Here is a 21783-nt window from a genome sequence, read left to right on the forward strand (position 1 = left end):
GATGAGACCTTTTGGCAACCTGTGATCAATAGCTGCAAATTGATAGAAAGTGCAGAGCACTGGGGTGGAATAGGTGGCTTTTGAGCTCTTCCTGTCCAAATAATGCCTTGAGGTCTTGTTGATTTACTCATAATTTTGGACATTTTTAATGGGTGTTTAAATTAAGTAATCCCTCAGCAAATTTTAATCCGGTTTAAAGAGAAAAAATATAGCAAAAGTTACAAGGGAAGAGATTTCTTGTTTTGAAAATAGACCAAAACTACACTGAGATTGTTTATAGCTGTTGGAATCCCCATCCACACAGAAGTTTGGAACTTTGCTTAGTTTTCTAGACATTAGAAAAAATTCAGTATTTTCTTATCAGCATTATTTTCTTATGAAATGAGATCAGGTAGGAGTTTTAATGGGACTGAAAAAGGAGATCAAGTCTTTACTGTGCTATCCTATACTATATTGTTTAATAATTGCACTTTAACTTTAGGCTGTGCTCGTGGCTCCATGTGGAGGTGTGGAGCAGAAGAGAGGGAAGTGGACATTGATAAAGGAAATACCTCCCTTCTGTTCAGGGAAGTTTATGTGGGATTTGTTCAAAAGGCATATCCAGGCAAATAATTGTTTGCAAATCAGTCTGGTTTGTACTGTACTTTGGAGTTATTCCTAATTTTATTACACATTTTAAATTGTTATACACAACATATTTTCTTCCTAAAACAAACACCATTTCTCTCCCTGGTGAGTGACTCTAGTAATTACAAAACCACCTAATTAACCTTTAATACTGTTTACTGGCTTGTTTGGTGAAACAGAGAAGCACTTTTTATGGCTTCTGAATTATTTTAATATTTTAGGATTCTGTAAGAAAAAAATTCATTTTTTTTACTTCAAAGAGATCACATTTAAGCCAATGCCTCAAACATCTCCCTGAATGAATTCGTCTATAGATTTTTCAGCTGTGTTGTGGTTGCATAAAAGTACTTTGAGTTTCTGTTTTACTTCTATTACTTGTGTTTACTAATTATGTCTTCAGCATTGAAAGCTCTGCAGAAAGTCAAGACGAGTTTGTTTCTGAATACATTACCTTTCTCCCTCCCCCTGTTTTTATTCTTTATTGCTCGAGCTGGTGCACTGAAGCATGACAAGAACTCAAACTCGGCAAGCTTCCAAGATGTGGAGGATACGCCTGACAGATGTGTCTTGGAAGAGTCTGAGAGTCCAGGTGAGAGGCACTTAAAGACAGTCACCAAGTATCAGGTGATAAATCTGACACAGCTTTTGGGTCTGTAAAAAAAGCACATAGTGATGCTGTTTCCTTTTTAGCAGCTGCAATGTCAAATTAATGGTCACCTCCAGGGGTCACAGTGTGGAGCTGTTATCCTTTCCTCTTTCATCAAGAATTCAGGTCTTAGAAAGGATAAAGGCTTTATGACCAAAAAGAAAGCTGACACTACTAGTTCATTATAATTAGTTTTGGACTACACTGCTTACTTAATATACGTACAATGTCTGACCCTTTGAAGGTAGCATGAGATTATGAAAAATTAGAAGGTCTAAATAGACTGCATTTGAATGTCGTGTCAGACATTCAAGCACTGTATATCTGGAGGAAACCAAATTGGTGGCATTACATAGGTTGATTCTTTTCTTTAAATCAGCTCACAATCATTATTTTGTTTTAATGGCTCTTAACATTGATTCATCTAAATACAGGAACATCCGTAAAGTGCATCCTTTTTGGTGACTAAAAGATTTATCTTCATATAGTTTCGTTATCTTTTTCATTATGGAACATCTACAAACTTTATTCAATGAATCCCTAAGGGAAACAATTATATTTAAAATGTATGAAGTCACAGCTGATTAAAAACATTCTGTGTGACTAAATACTAAGATCTTTTACACAAACTGTGAGCTCAACCCATGTACACCATATACGTAAGCTGCACATAGTCCTCATTAGTGAAAGAGTTAAACATCTTTCTTCACTTGGTATTTCCCTTCCTTGCTTTATCTGGTTTCTTTGTACCCTCTTGCATCTTTGTGTGCTGATCCGTGTATCATATTTTTGATTCATCGTCTCTGCGGCCTGTCAGCTTAGTTAAGAGATTTCCAAATCTTGCAGCCTGTGCTGACAGGGGGCAGCTGCCAACAGTCCCCTGATCCTTCCCCAAGGAACACTGCTGAGATTTAATTTTCAGTCAAAGGGTGCAGTCTGAAATCCATGTCAGGTCCCCTAAGTCATCTCAGAACCCAGATAGGACCCGTGTCTGGGGGATTATATTTCGGCACACTCCACTCCTCCAAGATTCCTTGGCAGTTAAACTGCTGTCATATACCTGGTTTGAACTACATTCCCTTTTCATCCTTTCCACAGAAATGAACACCAGTGTATGTTAGAATAGTTGAAACCAATGAATTGTAAATCTGTATTCATTTTAAAGCCACATAGGCTTGGATGTGATGCTGTACAGCAGAAACCAGCATGGGATTTAGAGAAAAACCAGGTAATCTACTGAGGAAGGAGTCAAATTTAATTCCTTAGCACAGCTACAGTTTGTGGTGCATGATACCTCCTTCAGAACCTGTCTATAGTCCATTCAACAACGATTGTGGGCAAGAATGTGGATTGTCCAAGTTCTGATCTGTTCTGAAGTGAGAGGGAATTAAAACAAGGTGGAACTAAAGAGTTCAAGAGAGAATTAATGTGGCTTAAAGATAAGATTAATTTTAATCTTAAATTAGTTCTGTGTGGCGAAGTGTACACAGTTGGATGGGAACTTGAATATCCAGTTGTGCACTCTGCATGTCTACAAAGTAATGGAAGGAATAAAAGCCTGTCAGGAAGTGAATATTGACTGGCAAAAATGCATGTTGATAAAGCATCTAAACTTAAAAACTGAGTTCCATACAGTCCATCTGACATCATTAAACTAGTAATAAACAATGAATTACTCTGGCTTTTGTTTCTGTCCATTCCTGCATTTTAAGACATCTTGTCTTATAGGTCTGAAAACCTCAGGAGATTTCACTACTGGTCTCACTGCTTTCCACTGAGAATTTGTGGCTTGGTTGTCATGGAGACATCGTATTTCTCCAAGAATTGCTCATATTGATCCGTGGACAGGCGTAAATGGCCAGGCGAATGTGAGGAGTAAAGGGGGTTGGGCAGTACTATAAAATGACCAGAGGTTATGGGTCGGAAATAAGCTCATAGCAAACACTTAGGTAAAGAGAAAGAAACAGTTTCGTTTTGTTTCAGGAATTCGTTTTTGCACTTTATGCCATTGTCTTCTTTCACTATAGACTGAAAGAAACTTGTTAGTCACTTGTCATGTCAGATCTTTGGTGCTTGTCCTGACACAGCTGTCAGCCTTCCAGCGCTGTGCAGTTCAGGGACACACAACAAAGAGCCAGGAACATGAATTATTTATTGCTCCTTGTGCGGATGAAATTCTGTGATAAGAAATTAAGACACTTCTGCCAGAAGTGGTGGTTTGAAAGGAAAGATTTGGTAGCACAATACATTTACTTGAAACTTACCACTTACTTTTAGTATCAAACATTGAAACAATAATGTGACATTCGGTTGGCTGTGACTTTCTCTAGTATTTTTCAGGTGCTTTAGCTTTGAATTCTATGTTGAAATTCGAGGATGCCTGGGAGGTCAGCATTTGTTTTGGTGAAACCTATGACTTTGGAATCTCTCTCACACATTCAAAGTCTTGACAAGCTTACAAACTTTATAGATCTATATACGTGTTTTACAGTCTCTTGCACTTCACTTACGATATGCTGTCATGTGTGCAGAAGTGATGTTAAGAAATGTATAGATTTTATTACCTCTTCTCATGAGGCAAACGTGAAAATATGACAATACACCTGCAAGAAATTCCAACTATTCCTAGAAAGGCTTCTTTATTACAACTTCTGCCAGAATTGGGAAGGCTGTAGAGCAGCCATTAACGGACATGTCTGTGCATTGTGTTTTCTTATGACAGCAGGTGCAGCCTCTAATACTGATGTTAGATAGAGAGTTATTTTCAAAGTGATCTTAATTTTCTGAAATCACAAAGCTTACTCTGCTTATCTTACTTTCACATTTTCTATGTCTGCACATGTTCTCACTGCTCTGGATGTGGACCTTCAGCAATTGTATAAAAAGGCATATACTCAGATGAATAGCAGGAATCCATTTGACTACCCGAGACACCAATCTGAGATTTACCTGTGATTTCTTGCATTTGATGTGTGATCTGAACTACTCTCAGATACGTAATGAAACCCCTCAACCTGCACTTTTCTCTTGGATAATTCACAGTAAACACTTCTCACATGTGATGGACACAGGTAAATATCAGACTGCAGTTTCTTGCCTAAGTGAAATGGATTTTAGTTGCTCCCTTCGTGTGCCTACAGGCTGCCATTATCTGTGATAGTGGCTCATGTCTATTTTAGCCCACACACAGAGGAGATGCTGGGCTTCTCTCTCAATGCCTAATAGTAGGTTTATCACTGCCATTTTCCCCACATGCTGAGGACTTCTTCTGTTTGACATGCAAAGCCTTGGCTTTTCAAACTCGTCTCCGCTCTGGTCTTGAACATAATAATCAGATAAGAATTACGGCAGCTTTTTGTAGAACTTGACTTGTAATCATATCAACCCCCTGTGAAGAATTCACTATCTCTTAGAGTGCTGCTTTAATATAAATAAATATTCCCAACAGTGTTTTTCGTTTGATCAGACAAATTTTCCACCTTTAGGGAAACGGAGAAAGAGGCTGAAACTGAGTGATCATGGATGTGTAAGTTAGACTCCTAGATCTGACCTATTCACCCAGGTTTTCTTGTACAAACAATGGTGGAAAATTCACACCTCCAGAGGGCAGGTCATCTTGTCTAAAGGGACTTGCCTGAGATCAGTTTTAAGGGGATTGAAAATGCTCTGAATTTTGCCAGTCAGAATCTAAGAGGATTGTAGCAGGACTTGACACCACTTGAGGTGTCTTAGCTTTCATATGTGGTGCAATCCCAAGGAGAATTCTGCAAGTATAGCTCTTATGAGAAAGAGGAATGGATTTGAGCCGAAGTCAAAAGAAACAATGTAGGCACAGATGCCCCTTGCCTCTTATTTCCCCCAACAGAGATATTACAGTAGAATAGGCAATGATTATTACTTCACTTGATAATAGAGGGAAATTGAGCCTCCCTAATGGAAGATTGAGTTGGAAGCTGTAGACAGAAATTGCAGAGTATTTTTTATCTCTTGGATGAAAACCATGTAAATGGCAGGAACCCTTATGCTTGTGGCCTTGAGTAGCCAGATAGTCTCTGCCTGAGCCAGTTGGTCTCTCTGCAGCTCTCCTATCCCTTCATTTCGAATTTTTTTTTGCTTTTCAGGACAGAATGTAATTCTGAGTGTGTAATAGATAATAGTAAAAATGTGAGCAGTTTTCGCGCTCTTTTTTAGTTACTTGTCCTGGATAAATCTTGGCACAGAGATGGGAGAGACCTCAGACTGTCCCTGAGAGACAGAACTGCAGCACATGGAAATGAGAAAGTATCAAGAACAACAGATTCTTATTAGTCCAAGTGTGCTTGACTGCTCTTGAGCAGTACACAGGCAGAACATAAAGGTAAATATTCAGTAAATTTCCAAGTATGAAGGACCCTCAAAGAGTGTGATCTTCTTTTTGTTTTTTTTTAAAAAAGTGAGTAGCAGGGGCTGAGGACCGATTCAGGAATGGAGTGCTGGAGGCTGGTGGTGATGATGATGCATGAGGCAGAAAGAGGATGTGATGCAGGCGCAGCCCACTGGTCATGGCCACTGATCGCCCACACTGCTCAGTGACTGCCTATAAAATGTTAGTGCCTACAAATTATTCCAGACAAAAAATCTGGAAATTATGATGTAGGCACAGATGAATCCATAAGAATTTCACTGCAATAGAAGTAGTGTTACGTGCCAAAGGTTTTGGGTTGGTTTGGGGTTTTTTAAATAGTAAAACAAACTGTAAAAGCAGAAAACTACATAAGGGACATCAAGAAAATGTGTATCTCTCTGTGTCTATGATAAAGCTAGACAGAAAGATGATAAATTTACAATATAGGCATTAGACTGGATAAAATAGTGTGGACTGTTTTCTCGATGTTTGATTGAGAGGGCATTTCTGTGGAATTCTAATAAGCTCAGACAGAATTAAAGCATAATGCTTTATTACTAGAACTTCCTATTACTTCTGTCTAAAACTATTGTAGGATTATTTCTGCTGAAATAAAATATGTATAACTTGAAAATTATATTTGCAGAGGAAAAAATAAACAGTCTGTTAATTTAAAACAAAAAATATTTCTGCTGATGCGCTGAAATGTTTTCCTTGAAATAAAAAAGAAGTTTGTTCAGGAGAAAAGTTTTGAGGAACATCATTCATTCTCTTGAGCTGTTTTTGGTTCTATGGTGCCTCGTGCAGTATAGCAATTATAATGTAAACAGTCTTATGGAGGTAGATTTGTGGTATTTTTTAACACTGGCATGTTGGTCCTGAAAGTTTTCAAATCATTACAAAAATTACAGAGTTTATTGCTCTCTAAAAGGATTGCAAAGAAACATTATTTAAAAACAAAATCTTGCTTATTGCCTCAAAGTGTTAAATTAAACTAAGGCGAATGAATACATTTCTTTTCCAGATGACGTGAAGCCACATCCCTGGATATCTAAGGTGTGCTCCTGTAAGGTGTGTTAGAAAACCCTGCTTAGCCAAAAGAATTAGAAGATGCACAAGAACAGCCAAGAAACAGGACGTACGTGGCATGGACATGAAATGGCTTGTTGAATTTATTATTGTATACCTTCATCAATTCATTTTCAGAAGAAATACATCCCATAAGATCAGCGATTTTTTGCTGCTTTATTGGCTCTAATTCACGCTTCCATCACTAATAGATTTACATTTATTCAATTAACTTTAGATAGATCTAGCATAGAAAATATCAAGTCTTTATTTTAGAGGTTTTTCACTAGTTTATGTAGTGATCCCAAATCTTACCACTGATTGACTATAAAGCATTACCATTGATTTTAATATTCCTTTACATCCATTAGATTTAAATTTTTCTCTCTCCTTGCTTCTGACTTTTATTACCAGTTACATTTTAATTCTGAGCAAAACCAAATGCATTTGAAATAATTACAAAATTTGTTTGATTTTAAAGTAAAAATGCACATTTTGAATTAAAACAACTAAAATACAAAGAATGTTCTGTGTACAGGAGAGCATGGGAAATTGATCTTGTCATGCCTAGGATGTAAATTTTTCTTTTCTATAAATACTGCCATCACCATCATCTCTAGCAGTGTAGTAGCAATAGGAAGGTGGAGAAGCCCATTGGAGTCCTCCTCTGAAATGACACACTTCATTGAATATCTATTTGTGCTCAGTGGCAAAAGCAGCTCTATGTTTTTGTCTTTTTAAAATGTATATGTATCATTATGTTTGGAGAATATTTGCAGCTTGTTAGACTCATTTACCACCTATTGTTCTGGGGGATTTATGCTGGTTTGACAAATAACAGCCTCTCAGAGCAGTAAACTCACTTTCTGTATTACCAATAATCAGAGTGTAAGTGAAGTCAAAGGCATTTGCAGATGCGCTTTTCAGGATCTGTATCTTATGGTGGAAATCATATCTTCCCTAGTTGTCACGTTAGCCATAAGCTGCCTTGATTGGCAGAGAGAAGATTTCTCCAGCGTGGAAAGATTCTCCAGCAGTGAACCTCTTTCTTACTTGTGGGGAACTGTTGTGGCTGCAGGAGTGACAAAAGCTAGTTTCTGTTGCCATACTGTGGCTTGAATTTGGTTAAACATAAAACAGGCATGAAATGTTTCTTCTGGTTTTTTTATATCCCATGAGTTCATATTTCTAAGTGCAGTGTATGGCGGCAAGGTATTCAGAAACACTGAGCAAAGGGCCTTCTGCAAAGTAGTATTTCAGCTTTTATTCAGCTAAAGAATATGCCTTTAAAATAGGCTGCAATCCAGAGAACATAGAGATATTTAGTGTTATTTTGTAGTTGTAATACCATGCAGAAAAATGGCAGCTATTAACAGAAAAGTCACTGGGTTTTACACATTTGGTACTTTTCAGAAACAACTTTACTTATTCCTAGAAGGTATATTCCCATGTAAAACATATCTTTTGTTTATATAAGCTTGTGTTTGAACTATGGTGACAATCTGGATGTCGAGTGTTACAGCTTCATTCTTTCACTTATTGTGCTGGTTGTCTGGAATAATTTCACTGACTTACACTTGTACAACACAACTGAGGGTGGAACGTGTCCTCAGCTGACATATATCCTCTTAACTTTTATAGTTAAATCAGAGTTGCAAAGATCAAGCAGGTAAAAACAAAACTGCAAATGCAACTACAGGAACTTAGTAACACTACAGGAACATTGCAGAAAAGAAGATGAATGACAGCTGAAGGATGGACCTTGCCATCTTCTTTGCCACACATCCTTGTTGACAGTCACCTCTGGGTTTCTGCAGTGGTCTCCCATTGGCGTTGGAAAGTCCATTTCCCTTCACAACAAATGTTATGGCTTTGCATCAGCATCTGCTCACTTGGGCGGGCTCTGTTCTTAGTGCCAGGGTAACAAATCTCCTTAAAACTATTTGTGCAAGATATTTTCAAAATTGATGTGTTCAAAGAGGTCTCATAGCTCAAGAAATTGGCATTGTCTGTAACACTCAGTACTGCTGTAGTAGTAGCAATTACATTTGCGCAACACAATATTTGATTGCTTGTCTTTAATTCTGCAAAGCAGTGCACATCAGCAGACTGCCAATACAGACGGCCCTTTGGAACAGTTTCTGCGGCCACGATTGGTGTTTGGCACATGCTTATGTGTGCTGTGTGCTAATTTTAATTACAGTGTCAGTAAGGTAAGGCAGGAACTTTTTTTATCAGGTACATTTATTTCCCAGTAAAGCAAATTTCCCGTGTGGTCTGGATGTCTTTGAAACAACCAAATTCGCAGTTTGTGTTGAAGATGAAGTCTTGCTTAGCGTTATCTTTTTGCATCTAACTGACAATTTTAGAGCTATATACAAAAATAGATATTAACCTCCTGCAATTGTTTCTTGTAAGCCATAACTGAAGAAACATTTCTATACTAAGGCATTGCTAGGCTAATGCTTTTGCTGAAGGATTTTAAAGGCCTTTTCCAGATGAAAGAGTTCTATGATACTGTGATGTACCACTATATTCATGCTTATGGAGCTGGATTTTACAGCAAGGCTGCAAGACAAATGAGAATGTATTTTTCTATTGTGTCACACTGAAGGAATGCTACTGAGAAAAGTAACCTGCTAATATTTTAGAGTGGTTGTCTAAATTTTAGATATGGGGTAAAAAATTCATGAATACCTAAACTGTTAAAGGAGTAAGGTCATTTTTTTTTACTATTTTCTTTTTTTACCATCCAGAAGCTACAGAGTCCAGTAAACTCTCTGGCTTTATAGTCAGGGCAATTTCTCCCTACTTCAGCCACGTGCCTCCTTGTCCCCTCATTTATGTTTGCACTAGAGCTCGTATGACCAGACCACGTCAATACAAGCACTGGCCTCCCTGCAAAGTGCAAGGGCAGAATGAGCCAGCAGGGGTAGGAAGAAGGCAGAGGTACCATGTAAGTGCGGGACAGCCCACGTGTACATCAACATTATCTCAGTGTGAGTTCGGAGTTTCAGGGTGCTACATGCAGGAGTCTGTCTTGGAAATAGATTTTCAGCTTTTAAATGCTATAGGCATTTTTTCATCATATGCATAATTCATTGTATTGTCTTTTTAAAAATTAAAAGTTCCTGGTCCTTTAGTATAAGCCCATACCAAAACTCATTGATGTCTCTGTGATTTGAGGGATTTTGAGTTTCCCAAGTGATTCATACTTGCTAAGTGGTCACTGACCTAGATTCTTGCTCAGAAACTTTGAACTGTTTGTTGATGGCTCCAATTCCAAACATTATATTTTGAAATCTCTTGTGCTGTTTACGTATTTTTAATTTGATCATTGAAATCAACTGTTTCCTTATTTGGTTTGTATTTTTTTGAGCAACATTCTTCCTCAATCCAGTGAAAGATATTCTGAAAGTAAATTGGCATGGAACTTGAAATATGGATATGAGATTGAGTGTTACGTTTAAATGAAAGAGACACTTTAACAAAACCACTGTGTAACAGGGTTACAAGCACCAGACAGCACCAGAAATCTAGCAAAGGAAGTGATTTTGCAAGTTTGACTGAGATGAAGTGTTGAAAATTCAGAAAAGCATGGGACAGGTGCAGTAAGCAGCATTACCTCTCTCCAGATTTTTACTCCTTTTCGAAGAGCGTATTCTTTGAAGATAGACTGGGGCACAAATCTCAAAGTCACTGTGGCAGTGCTAAATAGCACTGCATGCACATTCCTGGGGGTCCATGAAGACAAAGTCCTGCTTCTCTCAGTGGATATTTCTGCTGAATTTTGTAGGCCATTCCTCTTGCATGAGAAAAGGAAGCAGAGGAATTTCAGAGGCTAGTCTTTCCCTTTTTCCTTCCTCCTAGGTTATGCAGTCTGCAGTACCAGGCAAAGCTCTTAGAATTATTACTAGAGTTTGGGCTGGATTGTAATTCGAATTCATTGATCTCAAAGTGAAAAATCATCTATATTATTTTTGAAGAGGTAATACTGAACTTGAATGTGACATAAAATCCACACAATAAGCCATGATTGTCTTATTTGGGACCATGGGAAGTTTGTTTCTCAAATGACACCTGCTGGAAAGTCTAAAGTGTATCCAGGGGCTGTGCTGCTGGACAGAGGCACATCACGTGAAGACTGCCTTCCCCATCGTCCGATGAATCTTGAGTGTCCTGGTTATGGTGTGAAGGGTAAGTACAAATACAGCTGTCAAGGTGAAGCAGTGCAAATTGCTAAACAATACCAAATCTTATGAAACTTAAACATCTGCAGGGTTTTTTTGAGTTGACTGTGCAGTTGATAAAACTCTTACGCAGCACAAATTTAATTGTGCTTAATTTTTTCTTTCATATATTACAGGAAAACTTAGCTTGAGAAGACAAGAGTTGTGCAGACTGAATTTTCATTGTGTCTTGCAAGCATAGGATAAAAGCTGTTTTTCTTCCTCTGGCAATACTCAGATAGCTGTGAAAAATAGCATCACTGGAGTAAGTAGTACCTGCCATTTCATTAAGTACATTACTCCCTCTATTTTTAAAACTAAGAGATTTTTTAACTTTTTGCATTTGAAAGCCTAATACTCGGCAGAAAAAAAAATTACCAATATCCAGCAGTAGAAAAAATAATATTTTCCTTACTTACTCCCAAATTTTATCTAAGTAATATGTAAAGTTCTTAATAATAAGGACATGGAGAAATTGTTTTCTGAATCATTATGAATTTTCCACACAGAAACTAAGGGTAATAAAAGATTCTGTTCAGTTTGGGGACTTTATTTTCTATAGTCACACTGACAAACAGGCTTACGGTTTTGCCTGTTAAATGCAACATTACATATTTTTGTTGTTTGGTTTGGCTTATAGTCTTCCTGCCATGTAGATGGCAGCAGCACTCAAGCCTTGAAATTCACTCCAGCTTTTTTTTGAGTTTATTCTGAAACACCATGTTTAAGAATATTATTGTTGGGAATGAACTGAAAGCATGATTGCTTTAAAGATGGATATCAGCTTAGTTATACAGGAAGCCTGTAACTTCATAATATCAGTCCTTAAAATGCAATGTCATACCTGTCTGTATGAATATAGATGCCACTATTTGGAATTTTGTACATTATGACATATTTTCATTCTGTAAATTAAATTCCTAGTATTTTTTTCTACTGTGTTAGATTTCAGGATACACAGGTTGTTTCTTAGAGTTAAAAAATGTTAAGATTTATTAGAGAAGTCCCCACATTTGTTTCCTTGCAGAATGAGAAGTCACTAGCAGGTGCTTGGGCCAGAAAGCTGTTGACAGTGAGCATCCTTGTTGACGACACAAAGAACAGAGAAAGGTAGCAGGATACATACTGTATAAAAAATACCGTGAATTATCCTGGAAAATAAAACATTTTGAAGGTGCAGATATTTTTAGCTTGGCATAGTGGAGAATTGTCTACACTCAGACACTTACTGTGGCTAAGAAATAGTTAGAGGTTTTGAAAGAGAAGCAACAAAATTAAGACCCAGAATCAAAGCTGTCTGGCAGCCTCCATCTCTGCAGCATCAGCTGAAACCTGGAGGCTTTGTGGGATCATCTCCAGGCCCTGGGAGATAAAAGCAGGTGTTACACACGTGACTGTGCACAGAGAAAAAAAATAGCACAAAAAAGCATAATGATGGTAATTCCTTGAACTGGGAAATGCTGTTTGAATGCTGGAGGTAAATGGTGGCATTTTAGTAAGCAGTCAGTCAAAGTCGATCAGCAAGAACTGCCTCAATGCTTCTTAACCAGTAGCAGCTGAAATAACAGGGAGATTAGATGTCCGATGAATAGTATTTCTCATTCCTATCTGGGGATGCACTTGGTGGAAGTTTAGTCCACACTGAGCATGAAATCAGCTAAGGTAACAGGAGACATGGGCAGACAGTGGCAATTAGCCATCCTCATCCCGCTGCACGGCTTGGTGCAGAAGCTGGGAGAGAGGCAGGAACCAGTATCCCTCCGATGCTCTTGCTATATGATATGAAGTAGAAATCCTTGGCCCAGTGCGTCATCAAGCCATTTTCTGTCAGTCAGATGACCATCAGAGGACAGAATCTCATACTGGAGGGTCCATTTTTGCCTCAAGCTGCACTCTAGGGATGGTCTGTGACCAAAAAGGCTCCTGATGCCTAATGGGGCTATGACCAAAAAGCCATTGCAGATATCATGATACGTGCCCTGGCGTGTCAGCATTCCTCCTGCTTAGCTAGTGCTTCAGGTAAAGGAATAACAAAGGGAGAGTATGAATTTGTGGCTGTTAAAATTTTTTATGACAGTAATAGTAGAATTGATGATAGTGAGAAAAGAGCAGCAACAGGGTACACGTCCCATCAAAACACTGGCACAGCCAGCTTTTGTCTCCTGCACACCCCACTGAGTGCAGTGCTACAGCTGCTGCATAGGACAGTGCTAATGGGAAAAGCATTTCCCTTCTTAAATCTTCCAGATAAATACATGCCTAGAGCAAATATATTTTAACTGCTTGTAGGGGATGTTTTGGAGATTTGGTGGTTTTTACTCTCCATTTCATACCATCCATTAAATCAATCTTAGATTTCATTCCGGTGAGCAAATATTTGCCCGAAAGCTGCTTCAAGGTCTCCCAAATCCGCATATTGGGGATTTTTTTGTGTTTTCAAAATAACGCCACTGCTTAAGTAATAAAAATATCTTTTCACCTTTCCTCTATCACACTGGTAGTACACTCACTGTAGCTACAGAAGAGTTCTGTGCCTTGCAACTAAAAATGCGTTTAAATTCAAACAGAGTTCATATTAGTGCTGCTTGTTCATGACCTATAAATAATGCATATTATAAAAGCTCTTGGAAACTTAAAATAACTTTCTGTGTGTTAGTATTTTGTAAGTGGAATGGAAATACTTGCAAGATCCTACCTCAGATAAGTTTTGTAAGGATATAGTAAGGGCTGTGTGGGTGGTCATCGCGTTCTGTAAGTAAAATACACAGACAAAATTACACAATAAAAAACTTGGTAGATTTTTGTTATCCCTGCTGAAACTTGTTGTGCTGAAAAAACAAAATTACCTGAGCAATATGATATAGAAGCTCTGAGAACTACCAAACACAAACCACGGCTTTCCTTAGAGATATTTTTGCAGAATCACCTTGGTGTATAACTGCTCCTTAAGAACTTAAGACTTGTAGCAATAACGTTTCAAGCTTTGAAAGAAGCTGATGAGCAATTTTAATGGATAGGATACAGAGAAAAGCATCAGACAAGACATCACAAGCAAAGATTTGGTCTAGGCACCGTTTCTTATATTTGTTGCTTTAGTTATATGGAGTGACAGCCCAATGAATCACTGGGTGGACTTTTGGTTTGACAATTTGGGTATGGTCCAAGCAATTAACAGGCAGGCAACCGGTTTTAGTGGCTGGTGATTAAATTACAGAGGTTCTTTGGTGGTTTCCATAAAGAAATCTCTGGGAAGAGTGAGGTGGATGCACTATCTATCATATGATGAACATGTATCTTGTCATGTTTACATGTTTATTCAACTAAATGCTTAAGAATGTCACTTGAGAAGAGATATTTCAAAGACATTTCATGCTTCTAGTTTTTGCTGTGCTAGCTCTATGCATGAGGAGAATTTTTGATAACTTTTAGCTTAATATTTTTGGGGTAGATTTCAGAAATTACTTTCTTCCTGTCTTAAGCCACATCAATGACTAACTGCATGAGTACTTCACTGGTTTCATTCTAGAGTTTTTATTAAAGGTTTACTTCACTGTTATTTAAGCCCTTTTTGCAGGTATTATTGGCATTAACTTTTTGCTTACCTCACAGAACACACAGGACCTTGCGTTACTCCACTTTTTAACAATGCCTAAATCTATAGGTGCTCATCTATGTTTTTGCTATTTGGCTGTTTCTTTTCTTCCTCATATATGGGACAAATCTATCACTTTCTTCCCCGAATTCTGATGTGTTTCTTCCTCCCATGATGGGCAGTGGTTAAACTTCCGCAGGGAGAGAATGAGGTAAAAGCAGCCATAAGGAAAAATAAAAAGACATAAACTCTATTAGCAAGAGTAAATATACCAGCATAGCTAAATTATGATTACACTGACCTCCAAGCTGCACTCTGATCTTTTATGGTAATTCTAAACAGAGCTGCTGAAGGTAGATGTAAATGTCAATATTCTAGGAAGACTGGGAATTTCTGGGAATTGCTTAGGATACATATAGCCATAATCACAATCCTGCAGGTGTTGGGTACAGTACCCACTGCACTGAGCCCACATGGGGCATTCTTGAAAGGGGGACAGGACTATGAAATGAATCCCATCATCTAAGCATTTAGCCCTTTTTCCTGAGTTAATCTTTCTAGATTAGTCAGGAAAGCACCCTTGCTGGCCAGCAGGGAGTGGAGGAGGTAGTTCTGTATGTTTTAATCCTTTTACAGCATCTGCTCTAAAAGACACTGGGAATAAGAGGGGAGTTTGCATAGCTTCCTTAGAGATACATTTAGCTCCCCTGCACACAAAGGTTTTGCCAAGGTTTTAACAAAATGAATCCCCATAATAGATCTCTCCTATTTTCCTGTCCAGTATTCAGTCCTGGACCACATCCTCCAGTAGTTTTTATTCAGCCAAAACTGCTTCCAAAAGGGCTCAGGGGCATCACTTGGTCAGCAGCAGTCGGTGGGTTAATACAGCCTGGCTTCTGCCTCTCTCAGATGAAGATAATGAGGCAGGAATAGAGCCTGCAGGTTAATGAGAGACCCCAACTGGAAGGCAGAAATCTGAGAGGACAGACTTGGGAGGCAGAAGAGGAACGGGGAGTGTGAGGGCCTTTATATTCAGGTGTTACTCAGTTGAGAGAATTGTTGGGGCAGGATTGTTTTCCGGTATTATAAAGATATATGACTTGTTAGAGCACAGCTGAAATTATTCATCTACCTGGCAAAAATAGTCTGCCTTTTACACTCCCATAAAAATCAATACTGGACTACGTTTGGTACTCTGTTAGGCTAAAAAGAAGTTTCCCCACTTTCCCCACTTTCCCCACTCCCCAAACCAAACACGAAAATGCAAAGGCTCTTATGTTATGATAAACAGTGGAATCTCTCTAACAAATTCTAACTACTGCTTGGGTAAGCACCGTTAGAAACGTCTGTCATGCATTTGAATAAAATCTATTAATAAAATGAATGAGTACAACTTAGACAAATATAGAGAGGTAATAGAGTAAAACAAATGGCCCTGCTACAGGAAGCTGTTGTACTCTGCTGTTTGGAATAACATCATGAAAGCAGCTCACCTTTTTGCTGAATCTTTTCAATAATCCTGGGTTGTAAATAATGCAGTCATGTAAATAACTCTGACAGTTGCACTTTGACTACATAATATGAAAAATAGCTAGTTCTCCATAACTGCAGTGTCCAAAAAATCCTCCTTCTTATCAGTGTGCGACTTCCCTTTACAGACCAGCAGAATACAGAACAGTGTACACCGTCTGCAGTGTTCGGGGTGCTATTCTTACCGGGAATTATCAGCAACGATGATTATCTTGAATGTTCAACAGTAAATCCAGAGGAATAAATGGAAACATTTCTCTTAAGTGGTATATAACAATACCTGACGTTTATATAGCGCCTTTCATTTATAAGAATCCCAGAAGGGCTTTACAAAGTCTGCTGGGATCATTTCACCCACCACTGAAATGTAGCGATCTCTATGGTGAAAGCCAACTTCTGTTCCACGCCAATGCTGTCACACAACAGTGTTTCTGAAAAAAAGCGCCAACTGAGTGAAATGCATTGAACTGTTCTTGTGAAAGCTATAGTAGGCTCCTCAGTGACAACCAGTGGTTAAACCTTTGGTTTGGCATCTAGAGCGAAACTAGCAGATATTTCATCCTCCTCTGCCCTCATACACTTCTTTCCTGGCAAAAACTCTCCTGTTCTCTTTCTGTTTTTCTCAGAACACTGGGCCCATGGTGAGAAGAGCAGCTGAATATATACTGACAGTGGGCAGGTTTTACTTTGTTTTTCTTACCTTTTACCAGCAATCGCTATCATTTGGTATACTACTAAAGAATGAAGTCCTACTAGTGAAACCATACTAGTAAGCCTGAGTGCCTGGAGTTCTCCTTAGAAAAGAAGTAATAATGGAAATAGAATGTTTAAAACTTCATAGGAAAAACATGACTTAACTAATCTACAGCTGTGCTTCTCTGACAACCTTGCTCTGTTTGAGCCCAGCGCTATGAAATTAAGTACTAATCTTTTTTATTATGAGTTATTTATATTCTTTTTCACAGTGTTACTACTATAACTATGTATTTATATGAGCAGGCATGCCTGGGCCTTCACTGTAAGGTGACTCTATAAACTGATTCTATATCAGTACTCATAAACTAGAGTGAGGAACATTCTCAGATATGGGAACTTGTAGATACTAATAAAATGATGGAGCAGTCTCCATGTTCTTGATCTACAATGACCAATACATTCCTAATGACCATACCTACTAGGAAGTGTTTGAGCATGTCCGTGGTCTTCTGGAGGGGAAAAGCGTTTTTCACCCAACCTTTCTTTCAGGTCTTTCTCTGGCAGTTGGCTTTATTTGCTATTACAGATGTGTATACAAAGGACATACACAGAATAATGGAGTGTATGTTAAGCATAGTATGTGTTCATTCCTGGATATGATAAAAGTTAGTACAGAAACGGGTTGAATCCTCTTCAAGAGAAACACATAGTGTGCAGTATGAGTCATCTTGAAAGTGCTCTAACAATATTAATCAAATCATGGAGCTGAAAACGCATGTTCTTGCTAGAGTTTCCTATTACATTTTCATCTCACAGAAGGATGGAAGCAAGCCCAGGCAGGAGATCTGAGTGCTGCTGAATTTCGGAGAGCTTAGCTCTTTCTGCTGATACTGATTTGATGCCTCCAACTCAGGTTTATGTCTGTAATGTGTCACTTTAAAAAATCAAGGCTCTATATGGGTTCATTCCACTGCAGTGTTACCACTTTATCTTATATTTCGTCTCCTCTATGGTCCTGGCTGTTCTTTGGCAGCATGTGAGTTGCTTTTCTTTTAAGCCTGGGGAAACATTGGACATATGTCACCGCTGAGCTACAGAGCGTGTGGGGAAATCAGCTAAGTAGACAGAACCATTTTACTGCAGAGAATATAGTGGTCTCTGCTCTTCCACAGCTGGAGAAGGAAGAGAATCAGAAGTGTTGTTTCAGAAGAAGTTACTGACCTTTATGAAGCTGTTGTATTTCTTTAATAGAACAAATGCGGATAAACGGCTTCATATAAGTTCTCATTCTGTACATAAATGTAGGCAAAATATAAGTAATGTATTTGATAGGACACACTGCATAACTTGATAAAGGTAGCTTTTATTCATGATATTGTTATGTAAATAACAATGAGAAAATTATGCATGTTTTGTTACAGCTTTTACTTGGTAGCTGTATAGCAATAACAGGGACAAAACTGAAGAGAATGTAATACACTGTAGCAAGTCACTTTAAATGTAACCTGAGCATAAGACCAGTTTATAAAGACATGCTGTTCTTCTGAACAGAAATTTAGAAGACACAGTTTTGTTCAGGTTCAGACTTCTCATCTGCTCTTGGACAAGCCCTGTGTATCTCTTTAAGGCTCTGTTCCTACATAAATTGAGGAATAATTTCCAGCTTCATGGGAGTTTTGTGAATATAAGTTTACTAAAGTTTGTGAATCAGTTAGATACTGTAGTCTGGGGGAGCTAGCTAAGTACATAGATGGATAAAATATCAGAGTTAAATGCTATCAACAACTTACTACTGTAAAAATAAGAGAAACTTTCAGTTAAATTTAATTTTTCTTTTTGAAAAAAAACTTCACTGAACTTTTATAATAGAGACAAAATATAGAATGAAGCCTAAAGTAACAGCAATAACTCTGAATCCACCACGAGATATTTTGAGTGGCATCTTAAGAAAGCATGGTGTGAATACACTATGAGAATTTATACTGCAGATAAATCCAGAAAATTCTACTGCCAGAGAGACAAAATTATAAATGCTTATGAGGAATGTTTGATTTCTGAAATACCCATATTAGGATGTAAAATATCTTCTCTTAGAGATGCTAGGTTAAAATGTTTAATAGGTTTTAAAATTAATTAAAATATAAGATGGTAAATTTATATTAAAACCACCACATTTATTTGCTGTGACCCCACTGAAAATTGATCACTGATTCTAAAGAATTTGGAAAAATCAAGTCTTGTATGTGTGTGTGTATATATGTGTGTGTGTGTTTATTTATATCTGCTATTGGTATATTCCATATTGAGTCCTATTTTAAAATGTGAAGATTGCAGTTACATTATGAAATGTCAGCTATAGAACCGCAGAAAGAATTGGATGTGGGACGCTTAACTCTTTCCATGGCACGTACATGTTACACACCAATCTTTATGTGTATTAGCCTGTGTCCATTCATAATCAATAATACTGCCTCATCGAACTCTTCTATACTTTCATATACACATATGTTTAGCACTCTTAAAGATATTTTAAAGATAAATGGGTCTAATTTTGGTCCTGATGGTCCTGACAATCGGACCAGAAAAATACAATTGATAGATTTGGCCACATATTTGAAATGTTAACCCGTTAAAAGGCAGGTCCAACATGCCAACAAACACAATCTTACCACTTATTTTCCCTGTCTTCAAAGACTTAATCTTTGAGGCAGAAATTTATATTTCTGCTTCTTATATTTAATTAATGACTACCACATCTTCAGTAAAAGCCATATCCTCCTTAAATTTTCCAAGTTGGGGTTTTTTTTGCTTTAGTTGACAGACAGTTGCTAATCACATGTATAATACCCTGAGCAAATTTCAGGCCATATGGGGATAGAATAGCTTCCTGCATATTTTACCCCCTTCCACCCTTACTTTTTCTGCTTTATATATGAAAGCAGAAAGGTTTGCATTTGTGAATGAATGCTGTGGTGCGTATTGTCTGTGATAAGAAGAGAGATTGTGTGAGTGTTAAGCCTTTAAGCATAAATGGTGAAGTTTAACAGAGACTTTCAAATTCACACATTCAAAGGCAACATTTTCTGCTCTCTCTGCCTGCTTTGAAGCACTCTGCAAGGAATCTGCAGAGTACACACAATAAAATATTCTTTACACTGCTCCTGGAGAGGTATTTTGCAGTTTGCCTGGCAGACAGGACAGGGCAGCATGCTGTCCTCTGAACACCGCGCTGGGCTTTGCTGGCAGAGTCTCTGCTGTTGTGAGCACAGGGCTATCAGAGTCTTTAGCCAATCCATAGCAGTGACAGGAGAGCTCCAGAGAGATTCTTTGGAGCAGAGTCATCCACTCCTGAGATTGGATTCAGAGTTTTAAAGATTTGGCATATGGATTTTGATCTCTGAGCTGCCTTAACAAAAAGCGAATTCTGTAACATCCTCTGCAAGGTCTGTTTGACTTTGCTAGAGGAAGGACGCTTGTTCAAAGCTGGCCCAGCAATCATCATTCATCACACTGTCAGTCACGCTCACATACCAAGGTACCTTCTGCAAACGTTTGTATCGTAACCTCCTGGTTGGTTATTAAATTGGTGTTTCCCACAAAGTTCTAGTAGTCATAGGACATTTTGTGGACTTTTATTAACTCATAGCAATCTTTACAACATTGCCAGAAGGTGCAAAGAAACTGATGATTAGCTAGATTCTTCTTAGTGATTTAAAAATATTGGAGTTCTAGTTCAAGTTGCTGTTACCAGCAGAGTATTAGCTGCTGAGAAGGGTCTTCTACTCTCAACCCAAACTTACTTTTCCTTATTTTGTATTTCTTAATGTGCAAAATACTGTTGTTATACGCCTGTCAAAATTAATTTTCAGCAGCTGCTGAAATCTTTCGTCCTGCCCGACAGCCATCAACTAAAAAGTGAGTTCTGACTATAAAGCAGATGCAGTATTCTCCTAAAAAATTATTGTAAGTAAAATTAATTACAATAATTATCACTTATATTGAAAAAGTCTTTTTCTTTTAATCTAGTATAATATGAACTCGTTTCAGAAGCAGTTAATATGACTTCATAACATGTATGTAGGTTGTCTTAAAACTATAGATTTAGTCTTGTTTTAGCACATGAAGAAAAGTTTAAAAACATTTAGACTTTGTCCAAACACTATCTTGTGTACACTTCAGGAAAAGGTACATATCTGATTACATAATGACAGTGCCACATGTACCTATTCCCAGAGAAGGCTGTTTACTTAAGGCCTGAATCAAGGTTCAGTTTTGAAAAAAACTTGACAAGGAAAGTTTCGTACTTCCCTTTACGAGCTGACAAAGTATGATAATAATAATGATGGGTGGGTGCAGTCCAAGCTTTCAGTCACCTGAAACACCACAGAGAAATTGGTATGTATTTGTTGTTTGCTTTCACCTTAGTATTGCACAGCTAGGTGGGATTTCCAAAGAAGCCCAAGAAACATTAATCTCTCAGGAGTTTCTCCTGAGCTACACAAAGCTATGCTTGTTCATCTACAGTAGTGCTGAGTTTTTCTGAGACCCTGCGCCTAGGAGCAAAGACCACACTCCTGGCACCTCCTTGCATCACTCCTCTCTGTGCAGAATTGTCACATGCACTGGGCACTTTCTGGAACTATACAGGGGTTTCCTTTATCTCCTTACCTAAAAAGTCTCACCCAATCCTCTGGAGCAATTTTGCTCTTTAATCCATCCCACTCCTCCTCTTTTCCCAAGTTCTAACCCCTCGTCTCCTGCCTTTTGCTGCATTCACTTTAGCTGTACAAACAGCCCCGCTTTTGTGAGGGAACAAAGATTGTCTGAGCTCCCTAACTCACCTCTTGTCACATTCAGGCAGTAAAATGCAGGACTTGTACTTTCCCACATTTTTCAGTATGTTCTTTTGCATTTTCCCACATCAGACACTAAAACCTTTCCATGGATTGAGCATTTTTGTATGGCAAGCCTGTGTGCCCGTCTGACTTACCCTCCGGTTTTGAGCTGTGGA

At 38.1% G+C, this 21783-nt stretch overlaps 1 protein-coding gene across 1 annotated transcript in view; it reads left to right on the forward strand.

Annotated features, from left to right (window-relative positions):
* The window catches only part of WDR72 (WD repeat domain 72), a 101976-nt gene extending 95239 nt beyond the window's left edge, over nt 1–6737 (forward strand). Inside the window, exons 18-19 of the mRNA XM_009875056.1 lie at nt 1118–1216; nt 6682–6737. Of these exons, the coding sequence (XP_009873358.1) occupies nt 1118–1216; nt 6682–6737 (155 nt within the window). The remainder of the gene's footprint in view (nt 1–1117; nt 1217–6681) is intronic.
* The last annotated feature ends 15046 nt before the right edge of the window (nt 6738–21783 follow it).

Source organism: Apaloderma vittatum, unplaced genomic scaffold (genome assembly GCF_000703405.1).
Source record: "Apaloderma vittatum isolate BGI_N311 unplaced genomic scaffold, ASM70340v1 scaffold35468, whole genome shotgun sequence".
Taxonomy (NCBI): domain Eukaryota; kingdom Metazoa; phylum Chordata; class Aves; order Trogoniformes; family Trogonidae; genus Apaloderma; species Apaloderma vittatum.